The sequence below is a fragment of the Dermacentor albipictus genome, chromosome 6 (assembly GCF_038994185.2).
Source record: "Dermacentor albipictus isolate Rhodes 1998 colony chromosome 6, USDA_Dalb.pri_finalv2, whole genome shotgun sequence".
NCBI lineage: Eukaryota > Metazoa > Arthropoda > Arachnida > Ixodida > Ixodidae > Dermacentor > Dermacentor albipictus.
The window spans coordinates 63,376,537-63,389,297 of record NC_091826.1 but is presented as its reverse complement, the minus strand read 5'-3'; the positions used below and the strand labels follow the sequence as shown (position 1 = coordinate 63,389,297).

Genomic DNA, 12,761 nt, shown 5'->3' with positions numbered 1-12,761 from the left:
AAAACTTTCTACCCCGATATATACGAGAGCGATATGTGCAAGCTATGCAAGTCTGTTAGAGCCACCCTTCAACACATGTTGTGGGGATGTGAAATATATCAAAATAAAATGGCAGTCTCCCCGGAAAATCTACGGGCGCGGTGGTCGGCCGTGCTGCTCAGCTCAGAACTCCAAGACCAACTTTGGGCCGTCCAGCGAGCCAAGGAAGCCACACAGGAGCAGCAGCTCCCAGTGGCCATCTAGGCGGCCCCAGGCCCGGGCCTCTCAATCGCCGGATTCCAAATAAAGTTATCGCATCGCATCGCATCGCATCGCAATGCAAAATGTGCACGTATCAACGCTACACAGCGCGTACATCACATCGTTTGTCTCGTCGCGCGCTAGGACGCGTTTCGAGGGCATTTTTCCGCTGCATGCTAGCAAGCGGCGGCGAACGGTGGATGTCGGCGAACGTTAACAGATATTTTTTCACGCTTTACACGGGAACCTTACCTGTTAAAAACGTTAGAAGAAAGACGGATTTATATGCTATGGTAAAGCAGATGCTTTTTTTGCAACAAAGCTGAAACGATCGAACACGTTTTCATTGATTCTAGCAATGCTATATTCTTTTGGGATATAATACAGAGAACTTTAAAGGTAGACCTACCCCTCAATCCACATGGCATTCGCCGCCTGAACGCGATTTTCAACAGATGGACGTCATATTTTTACTCGGGCTGCACGCAGTCAGGCGTAGTCCGTTAGCATATAGACACTGCGATGTTAAAGGCCGATCTGTGTACGAATATTTTGTGGAGATGGTTTTGAAAGTACGTGACGTGTACAAGACGATTGACTGTGATGAATGTGTGGTGTCGACGTTGGATACTTTAGCACATATACAACGAGTGTGATGTGTGATCGCAAACTCCTTTGAGGCTTGTAGCCAAGCTGGAAATAAAGAAAAAAGGAGTGGCGTGACTCAGTGGTAGACTAGCTGACTCCCATGCATCGGGCCCGGGTTTGATCGCGGCGGGAACTGGCTCATTTTTTTTTCTCATTCCCGACGATAGCTGCTATATGGACACCGACGGCGGAGGCAGCGGACATCATCGCCAACCCAAACGACCATTAGAATGAGCCCCATAACAGCTTACGCTGTAAAACTTATAAAATAACCTATAACCTATAATAACTGTAAGCTTACAAATAACCTGTAAACTTGTAAAGCGGCGTTGGTGTTGCGCTGCTAAGCACGAGGTCTTCGGATCGAATCCCGGCCGCGGCGGCCGAATTTCGGTGGGAGCGAAATGCAAGAACGCCCGTGTCCCGGGTGTAGTAGCGCCGTGAAACGGCGCTTCCGTGCGCAATGCCAAGAGCGCATGCGCGAGGAACCACGTGACTTTTCTTCGTGAGCTTCGGAGGGAATAAAAGTTTAGCGGTTGTTTGGGACGCGTGGTTGCCTACACTCGCTTAGCTCAGCCTAGCAGCGTGTTCCAACATTGGTGACCCGTACGTGATAAGCAGCCACCGGGGTTGAGCATCAACGTCGATATGACTTCGACGTCGTCGACGGACTCCACGACTATGGCTTCGGCGTCCACGACGGACGTTACGCCGACAGTCTCTTCAGTCGACGGTAAGCTGCCCCCTTTTTGGACCGCGGACCCCGCACTCTGGTTTATTCAAGTAGAAGCGCCATTCGCAGCACGACGCATCACAGCAGACCTTACCAAGTACCACTACGTCGCAAGCAGTCTCCCGCCGCCCATTTTCAGTGAAATACGGGATATTTTACACGACCCACCTGCTAAAAAAGCATATGCAACGGTAAAATAAACCCTCATCCGCCGTGTCACGCCCCCCGAGTCGCATCGACTACAGCACTTGCTTCGTGACACGGACCTCGGCGGCCGCACTCCCAGTAAACTGTGGCGGCACATGCAACTATTGTGCGCCGAAACAACAAAGACTGTAGACGGAGCAGTATTCCGAGAATTCTTTTTGCAAAAGCTGCCGTCAAGTGTCCGCTTGGTTGTCGCTGCGTCAGAGCAGAAAGACCTACCTGCGGTCGCCGAGCTTGCCAATCGGCTCATGGCGATCACATCACTGGCTGCCGTGCGAGCACCACAGGCTTAGGACAAACTTCAGAAAATGCGTGAAGATATTTCTCGAATAACCGAGACGTTATCAGCTTTGCGCACAAGCAGGAAAGCACAAAATTTGAACGAGCCAAACACGTCGCTATCACTTACTCAGCGGGAGAATATATGCTGCTATCATCGGCAGTTCAGGAATGCTGCGCGTAACTGTTTTTTTGCCGTCGGGCGATCTTAATGATGTTTATTTATTCATTACGCAATACACTGTTGCAAATGACGAGATTGTAAAGTCACAAAGCCGTTTGAAGCCAAAAGGACGAAGTTTAGGTAAATCCATGTACTTCCCATGATGGTGCAACCGCTTCCATTGCAGGTCCCGTAGACACTAGTGCCAGAGTTCCCTGTAGTTTTTTTGTAGGAAACTCTATGCTGAGGGCGACCAGTGCTTCTACGTTGCCTTCAAGTCGTCCCTCGGTATCTTTTATTACCGACCGCAACAACGTGGCCCGTTTCTTAGTCGACACAGGCGCCGAGGTGAGCGTGATATCCGCGTCACAAGCCGAAAGGAAGAACCCTTGCACATCGCCACTACGAGCCGTCAATAACACGGTGATACGGACGTCGTTCGCTCACGCTGAACTTCGGTTTCAACAGAACGTCCATAGCCGCTGATATCAAGCTCGCCATATTGGGCGCTGACTTTCTGCAATACTTCGGTCGGTTGGTTGATGTTCGGAACAAACGGCTTCAGGATCCTGTATGTCGTGCAGTGGTACAAGGCAAGCCGTGTTTGCGTCCTCCTCTCAGCCCGACATTACTCCGTCCGTCCGGAGAATCCGGAGAAAACCGGAGAAATTGAGTCCGTCCGAACGACGGTACAGCACCTTTGGTAGGGAGCTCCTGGCCATATACGCTGCTATACGACATTTTCGCCACTATGTAGAAGGGCGAGAATTCTTTGTACTCACGGATCACAATCGGCTGACCTACGCATTGCGCGCGATCAACTCAGATACGGGTGCACACATGGCACGAGAGCTCCGCCAAATGTCGTAAATCGCAGAATTCACGACGGATATGCGCCATATCAGCGGGAAGGACAATGCAGTGGCAGATGCTCTTTCGCGCAGCCCAGTGAACACCATCAGCCTATACCGAGCGGCATAAACTTCACCGCACTAACGACAGCTAAACGCAGCGACAGGCAGTTGAAACACCTACTGAAGTCCACAACCAGCACCTTGAAGCTGCAATGGGTGGATGGGCCGACAGGATCTGCATGCTGTGACATGTCCACAGGTAGGGCCAGGCCGTTTGTGCCCCCCCTTCCCCCCGGCCTTCGCCTCAACATTTATGGATTGCTGCACGGCCTCTCGCATCCGGGGATTCGAGCCACTCAACGGCTGTGCAGTTAGGTTCGTGTGGCCCGGAATAAACCGGGACGTCCGACATTGGACACGGGAGTGCCTATCGTGTCAGCGCTCCAAAGTGCAGCGCCACACTGTGACCCCCTTAGGATCCTTCCCCGAGCCGGACACTCGATTTTCCCATGTGCATTTGGACCTTTTGGGACAATTGCCTTATTGCTAAGGGCCAAACTACTTACTAACTTGCGTCGACCGCTTCACGCGGTGGCCGGAGGCCATCCCTATCCCAGATATGACTGCCGATACTGTGCTCCGCGCTTTGATCTACCATTGGGTAGCGCGATTCGGAGTTCTATCAACAGTGACAGCGGATCGCGGATCGCGGAACGCAATTCGATTCCGCCCTATACGGGAATGGAATGGAATGGAAAACTTTATTGACTCTTTAAAGGTTTTAGCGGGTCGAGGCCGAAGTCTTCATTCTTGAAGCTTGAGTCCTCTTCCTATTCGGGAACATCACGCGGCTTCTAGGAATCATGCGCATCAGAACAAGTGCCTACTATCCAATCAGCAACGGTATGGTGGAAAAGTTCCATCGCCAGCTGAAGACTAGCCTGACGGCAACTTCAAATCACAGTTGGGTAGAGGCGCTACCCCTGGTTTTATTGAGAATTTGTACGGCTCTGAAAGCAGACATTGGCTGCTGCTCGGCTGAACTCGTACCCGGCACAACACTTCGCCTCCCGGGCGAGTTTGTCGCTGACAGTAAAAACTCAAACGCCCAGGCCAACAACGATTACGCCCTGCGACTACGGGACATTATGAGCAAGCTACGCGATGTCCCTCCACGTCTGCCGGCACCACGGCTTGTGCATGTCCACAGTGATCTCTCCTCCTGCTCCCACGTGTTTGTAAGGCACGGCGCCACTCCAGCCCCCGTATGACGGGCCGTTCAAGGTGGTGAAACGAGGAGAAAAGCACATCACGATCGACCGAGGTGGCTGTTACGGCGTGGTTTCGCTTGACCGCGTAAAACCAGCGCACGTAGACAGCAACAGTGAAGTGCGCGCATCATCTCGAGTTCCAGAGCCACAAGGACTACCAGCAGACCAGACTGAACCGGCCCAACCAGTCATCGAAAGGTTCACACTGAGTGGACGGCGCACAAGACCTCCGTTGCGAATGAACTTACGAACCGCAGCTCATTGTTGACCCATTCACTAAATGGGGGCGGGGGGGATATTGTAGCGGCGCGAAACGGTGCGTCCGTGCGCAATGCCAAGAGCGCACGTGCGAGGAACCACGTGACTTTTCTTGGTGAACTTCGGAGTGAATAAAAGTTCAGTTGTTGTTTGGGACGCGTGGTTGCTTATACTCGCTTAGCTCAGCCTCGCAGCGCGTTCCAACACGCGTATTGGGGCCGTGTTAAAGATCCCCACACTACGGTGAGCCTCATCATCGAAATCGTGGTTTTGGCACGCGAAACCACAGAATTTAAGATCTGTTTCAGTGTTGCGGAGGTCATGAAAGGGTAGTGTGGTCAAGAGGGATTTAAACGAAGCCAACTAATGCTGGCGGACAGGCTGCGCTTGTGACAGAGTTGTAAAAGAAGTTTGCCAAAGCAGTTTAACAAGGTAACGAGAGCTTAAACACGTGCTACTAACCGTTAGCTAACTCGCATTATCTAGACAAGCGGCTACAGATACGAGAAAAACGTGCCAAGCAACCATGTTATCAAACACGTGTGTCACACATCGTCTGAAGTAATAACCCTTTTCTTTCATGCAAGATTCCCAAGGCGTTAAATAAATGTTGTAGACGATTCCAGGTCCTAAACGAATGCTCACGCGCAGTAAGGTCGCAGGAGAGAAAAAGCCAATGCAAAGAAATGAACCCAGGCATAAATTTCGTAGCACTTGATAACGCGCGATAAGAATCAGTTTGCACGGTAGCTGAACTTGTCCGAATAACATAAATTAAAAGTTATGTAACTTCTTTGCTGCGTGGTTATTACATCAATACTCCAAGGTTAACAGAAACGTACACAACTCGGTCAGAAATGGTGTCCGAGGCTCAAAATGCCTCTAAATATTACCAAAATGTTTACATATTCCACACTATCTTATACATTTAATCTTCTCGTACCGCCACCGTACCACCACCGTACCTCGCGGAAATGTGTTCCCCCAAGTGGAACACATTTCCAAAAAATGTTCTGCATACTAAGTCGAATCTATGTGCAATGAATGTCCTTGAAGATCGGGTTTTGCTTGAAGTTGTTTACATTGTTACTGTATATCACTTTTAACATCACTCCACGTAATCTTCAATAAGTGGAAAATCTTAAACTCGTTCAACGCAGGTTGCACCGACTTAGTGGAACCTATTTGCAAAAAAAGTATTCTGCTGAATTAATGAAAATTATGTGGAACGATATTAGGAGTGTCTTTCTGGCATTAATTTCCTTGGCGACAAGATAATGAACGCTTTATCCACGTCAGCAGCCTAACGAAAGGTGGCGCTTTGACGCGATAGCATTGAGGGTCGCGCGTCGCAATAAACACGGCGGCGGCATCCCGCGTCCAACGTCGACCATCGCTTCGGCAAAATTTATTTCGAACCACGCATACCCAACCACTCTTTCATCACCAAGGTTGCTCATACTTTGTCTTTCATTCTTTTCAAAGTTATTCCTCGCAATCTTGAGAATGACAAAGCAAAAACAAATGTCATGTAAAATAAAGCCGACAGCACATACTCTTTGTGTCATACCTTCTGAGACTGAAATATTAAACGTGCGAAACTGTAACAGGAGATGGTCCCATGAAAAAAGCCGGGTTTCTACCCAAAAGCTCGCCTTTGTGCGTAGCGTTCGCCGCCAGCGTTTCCCGGTAAATATTACGGTTACCTAAACTGCAGTTGCCGGGAGGCGTGAGAAGCAGTCAGGTATCTTTGAATGCTATCGGGGGGCGCTCCACTCTTAAAGCCGAAGCTTAAGCGACCTCCAAATTTTTAAAGCGAAAGCTCTACTAATTGCGGCGAGACGAGTTTCGCCGTCGCCAGCAATTTGACCTTCATTTGACCACAGCTGCGCCGTAGCCTTGGCAACACATCACGTTGACTCACCGCACCGAGATCCGCTGCCGCCGCCGGCTTGTTTTCAAGACAATGCTATCCTTGGCGAGCTACCCTTCCTTTTCTGTATCGGGCACGTTTCTAGTCTCTTTCGTGGGCCGATCCCGGTGATAGCGTGAGTCAAAAAAGTTGGAGGCTTATCAAGGTTAAGTCCAGTGGATGCGAAGCTGGCTAGGCGTTCTTCGCGTTCTTCATCGGTTTCCGTAGCACGCTGCAGCCTTCGTTTTGCATTCCTATTATTAACGTCCTTAGCGTTTGGAGGCATGCTGACCGCATACACGCCCGGCGCAAAGACGCTGGTGCGGTTGCGGGCACAGAGACTGACGCGACGGCGGGCGCGCGCCGCTTCATCCCTCGCGTGACGTCACATATTATGTGATGCAGCGATGGTGGCGCCGCCGCCGCGTCGCGCGCGACGGCGCGAACCGAAGCGTGGAGGCCTCCGCCGGGCGACGTCCGACGGCGCGATATGAGGCCCCATCTGCAGCCGGTGTGACGTCATCACGTGACGTCACATCAGGTGATCTCACTTCAGGGTCAATGGTGGCCACCGCCGGGAGGTGACCGACGGCGCGATATGAGGTCCCATCTGCAGCTGGTGTTACGTCATCACGTGACGTCACATCAGGTGATCTCACTTCAGGGTCAATGGTGGCCACCGCCGGGAGGTGACCGACGGCGCGATATGAGGTCCCATCTGCAGCTGGTGTTACGTTATCACGTGACGTCATGTCACGTGACCTACTTGAAGGTCACTTGAAGGTCAATGGTGGCCACCGCCGGGAGGCGACCGATGGCGCGATATGAGGCCCCATCTACAGCCTGTGTGACGTCATCACGTGACGTCATGTCACGTGACCCCACTTCAGGGTCAATGGTGGCCACCGCCGGGCGTCGCGCGAAGGCCCGAAACCTACGTTAATATGCTTCGCATAAAATGTCCCGAAGGTAGATCTGGTAGCGGTGTTACCAGGGGTACTGATTACATGTAGAGGTACCTGTGACAGGGGGCACGTTCTCGCGTTCCTTTCTCTCATGAAAGGCAGTGTTTTGAGACGCTGTAATTGAAACGCTGCGCCTCTGGTAGAAGACGCAGGCGCTACTGGTGTAGAAGCTACGGGGCTCTAAGCATAAGTTGATATGCTCCACGCACTCCATTGTCAACCCTAACTTGCTCACGAACACTTTGTCTTTTATCGACTTCAACAGAAGTTTGAATCACATTCCAACATTTCTCTTAGAGCGAAGCAGTGTATAGCTACCCTCTGGCGGTAGTCGATGTCCGTCCGTCTACGCGTCGCGTCTACACGAAAAAATATTCTTCTCCAGTTTCTCGCGTATGCTATTTAGCTCTCAATCAAATGGAGGTGTCTCGGAAAAAAAAACGACACCGAGATTGGCCGCTAAGAGGGCTCTATTACGCAGAGCTTCTTTTGCTTGTCATAATTAGTTCACAGAGAAGTTGTAAATGTTACAGAATTCTCGTCTGCTGTCAATACACGCCTGTCTACGGAGGGAGTATCGTTACAGAAAACGGCTGTAACTCTTGCTTTATCGAAATAAGTTATACGACAATTAGCCGCGAAGACGGCTCTTAACATTACGCCGAGTTTCATCTACTTTTCTTAATTACGTAAGTCACAGTGAAGTTGTAAATGTGGAATTCCTGTCTGCTGTCAATATGTGGGCTTCTACGGGAGGGAAACGGACAACCACGGGTGTTTGTAATAATAATAATAATAATAATAATAATAATAATAATAATAATAATAATAATAATAATAATAATAATAATAATAATAATAATAATAATAATAGTAATAATAAAGTTATGGTAAATATGAAATAATAATGCCTATATATACATAGGCGCGTCGATTGAGGTAAAACACATAACAGCTTCGCTGCTTGTCGTTCTTCACAGAGTGGAAGGGCGGATTAATATTTCTTGTTGTGTGCGAGCATCCTTAAATTTATCGTTAATTCTTTTTTGCCACATGTTGCTTCACTAGGGAATGGTGTTACGTTCCTTGAGAATGCGAGTACAGGCACAGTCACGTGTTGAGCGGGGCCTACCTCTTCGAGACTGCTCTTGAGGTAATCCTGCACTGTCTTTGGCGTGATGGAGGGCTGCTTCTCGAGGCTCAGCCTTGCGAGTGCCTCTTCGAACCACTTGGTGGCGTCTTCGAAGTCAGACTTGTTGTACAGCAGCTGGCCGAAGTACAGACAGTCTCGCGCTGCGCATCGGGGGTGAAAAGGGGAAGGCAGCGCTTTGGCAAACGGAGCCTGTGCGTACACTGTAGAAGCACGTTCATTGCGTCAACTTGCATTCATGCTACCCACTCATCTTATTTGGTGTTTCGCCCCGGCCTCACAATACCCCTCCCCCCCTTTTGAAAAAGTTTGCGTAAGAAAGATTGATCTTGAGACATTCGCTAGACAAGTATATTCTGGTCAAGAAAAAAATTATAAAAGAAATGCTTCACACCTTGAAGCTAATCGCCCTGATTGACTGCCTTTGTGAAGGGATGAGAAGTGTAGTGTCGAGTACTCTGGTTCCACTTCTTATCCTTATTTCTCGCATTTTGATATCGTGCGAATAATGTTTCCGTGTAGCACTCCCAACTAGGCTTAGTGCTTCATACCCTCCTTGCATTTGCTATACATGTCTTTTCTCCGACCAGAATACAAAGAAACCTAAACTGTGCTGTTAGGTCTTAGGGGCTGCTCTAAAATCCGTCTTGCGGCTGTTTCATGACCTACATGACACGCATGTCAGGACATTCGTGTCGTGACCTATAATTTATGTTCGTCATAAACTCTTGTCATATTACGCCAATTTCGGTGCGTATCAACTTAACGAGACATGCATGAGAGCAACAAGACGTTGGCCGCTAGATAGATCGATACGCAAATATTGTCAGAGTAGCAAATGGTCGCATACCAATGCCATCCACCTGAACTGGAACCCAGCAATCGTTTAGCGAAACCAAGAGGCTTGTTTATGGCACGCCTACCTGTCAACTGCGACGTTGCCTTGTGTCCCATGATCACTCCCTTGGTCATGTCGGTGAGGTTGAGACGGTAGATCTTCTGGATGAGGACGAGCGCCTGGCCGGCGTCCAGCAGATCGCTCGGGAGCGGGAGCGTGTCGTTCGACTCCACCATCAGCTTCTCGATCTCTGCCGTTTGAAATGGACGACACGCGACAAGTCAAGCACGCGAACTCCGGCCCTACCTTCAGCATGGCAAAATGGACTTGCTTCGGCAATATTGAGGAAAAGGACGAGTAACACGGGCACTGCACCAACCCGCTTGAGTCATTAGTGATTATGTTGAACTGTCGATAAATGTGTCGAAGTTGCATGATGTTATTTTGAGACAGTGCAGACTCAACTTAAGAAAGTTAAATTAATAGGAAGATGCTTCGTGTATGTTCTAGTGAGTTTTAATAATTAAGGAGTAAATGAATATCGACTTACTGTACAGCCAAACGTGTTGCCCGTTTTTTTTTTTTTTGGGGGGGGGGGGTTGGCGCATATATTGGCTGCAGGCGTTACGAGAAAGGGCAAAATATGTTATGTGGCCATTTGTGACGGATCGCGGAACGTATAACATCTCCTCGACCGTCTATTCATCCATAGTGGTGCACACAGCGCCGTGGTCATATGTAGCACTGATTAGGACATAAAATTGAAACCGATTCCCATTCGGTTCACAGAGGTTCAATTTGCCCAAGTCTTAATGTACGTTTTTTTTTCTTGCCACCACTAGAAAAAGAAACAGTTATAATAAACAAATCGTCTACACGCATGCGAATATGTGGACTCAATGGGGCTAATCTTGAAGATACCTGTACGCACCGTTTAACATACTTCTTACTAAAACTTCATGCAATTGGCACGTTCGCTTCAGCGCAGTGCGTTCAATGTGCGCGATTGCTTCAGCCTTGTTTCATAAAACGTGTCTCTACGGGCTGTGCGGTCTCTGGGGGTGCTCTAAAATCTGCCTTAGAGGGACTTGACAACCAATTTTCAGTAACCATTCTTTGTAGTGTAATGGAAAGCTTACCGGTCAGAGTGTCGACTAATGAATTGGTAACGCGGATAACGCCGCAGAATATTTTTTATTAGAATTTTTCGGTCTACAGTGAGGATGTAGTCGGTTACTGGAACCATGCTGAGAACCGTGATAGGTGAGCGCGATAACGATATTACGCGGGCATTATTGACAGGCAGACGACAGTTGCCGCTGCAAGTAATTTCCCCTGTGTTGTCCTTGGTGTCTTTGTTTGTTGACTTCTTATGAAACTTTGTAGTTAGCATTCTCTTAGTTTTACTTTTTTTGATATCTGTGCCTCGCACTTGTTGCTTCCATTATACATATCTGCTGTAAGGCAAATCGTTGCTTGCTGTGCGAGACATTTGAGACTATATACCCTTTTTTTTTCACAGGCACCGTCACATTGCATAATGAAAGTGAATGAAAAAGCATCTGGCCGCAGGTGGGGCACGAACCCGCGTCTTCCGTGGCCCGTCTCATGCGATAAATTATGTCCGAAGTCAGTTCCCCGAAAGGCAGCTCTTGGATGACTGTGACGTCATAAGTGGTAGGTACGTGCAGAAGCCGTACCAGTACCAGAAGCAGACGAGTGTGAACTTCTCTCGAAACATGACAAGGAAACATGTGTATTTGTCGAATATCGAAAAGCAAAATGTGTTTCGCGCTTTTGCAGTGTGCTTACGGTAGGTTTGTGCAGCACTACGACATCTCCAGTATAATTACCCGTGAGATAGGGCCCTATATGATTTTGTGGAAGCGGCCATTCGTTTTCTGGACACTTTAAAGCATTTGCTTAATATTCATTATACTTCCTATCCAGGATGTGGCTACAAGGCGCCAATCTGCAACACGCATGATCGTCGTTTGCTGTGGCTAAAAAACGAGTTCGACGTCTGCATAAGGAATGTACAATCTTGTTCAGTCGCCCCAGGAAACGACGCCTTTACAGAGGAGACTTTTCAAGCCTTGGCTTTCACGGCACCGTCCACTACGGGAACACGTTTATTGCTGTAGATAAGTGTCATTTATGTGCTGAAGCAGAATAGCGATCGAATTGAGGCACCTTCCGGTGAAATTCGACAAACGTGCGGTGGCAACGATTAACTGGACGACAGGACCGTTGCTGTTGCTCTTGATCGCACTGGGAAGGCCAAGTCATTAGGCCCAAAATAAGCCAAGACACCCGGTACTGATGCTGAAGAAATGGCTACGAAACTGCCTGAAAAGTTTCACGGCGAGCTGGGTGACCGATGTGAATGTCAAGTCGCTACAACAAAGTATGTGACTTACCCGGTTTGTTATATGTTGGAGGTTGCACAGCTAAGTGAATGAACAGATTTTTGTTGCGAGTCCTGTGATATGCTTGTAACAACATGCGACAAAGATGATCCTCTTTATGCACTGTTGCAAGGCCAAGACAAGAGCAGGCTATGCTACCCAGCGCCAGAGTTTCTTGCTCTTTTGAACAATGTTGTTGAATTTTCTTGAACGCGCGGCATAGCACTTGACAAGAACGAATACACTTGAAGTTCTTAAGCTAGTCTTCGAGAGCGGCTTTAACGCGCGCCAGTGCTAAGCTGTCCAGAGCGTATTGACGCGTGACGCGTTTCAGGGGGTGTTCGCATAAAAAATTGCCTGTCCGCTATGGCGTACAGCCAGCCGATTTTATACACCCCTGGTACCCTTTGGTCTCCGCGGCCCCAACCCACGGGCCGCCCTGCTTCTAGCGTTGAACCCCCCCCCCCCCCTCTACCCATTGGGTGCCCTGGAGATCCTGCGCCGCTTGCCTTTATTATAATCTCAGGTGCTGCCCTGAGGCTTCCGTTAGCCCGTTACATGTGCCCTCCTGGAGCAGTGCTTGCGAAAAATGGAATATATCGTCGCAAGGAAAAAAGCGACCCGAGACTTACACAGCACCAGTCAGAACGTTGCCGCTTCAGACACAGAGATCGCCGAATGGGGCGTCCGCGCCCACTGCCTCACCGCGCGGGCAGCCAGCGGCGGAGCGTAAACAAACTCGACTCGAGTAAAACTCTTGCTTGGGCTAGTTGGTTCATGCTTGAAGTAGTAAAGGCAAGGCGCAGAAGACCAGGACTTAGGAAGAACACAAAGA

The 12,761-nt window shown here is 49.2% G+C and overlaps 1 protein-coding gene across 1 annotated transcript in view; it reads right to left on the bottom strand.

The window, feature by feature from the left end:
- The window catches only part of LOC135912301 (prolyl 4-hydroxylase subunit alpha-2-like), a 52,194-nt gene that overhangs the window by 34,911 nt on the left and 4,522 nt on the right, over positions 1-12,761 (bottom strand). Inside the window, exons 3-4 of the mRNA XM_065444693.2 lie at positions 9,604-9,768; positions 8,663-8,823 (exon numbers count right to left, since the gene is read on the bottom strand). Of these exons, the coding sequence (XP_065300765.2) occupies positions 8,663-8,823; positions 9,604-9,768 (326 nt within the window). The remainder of the gene's footprint in view (positions 1-8,662; positions 8,824-9,603; positions 9,769-12,761) is intronic.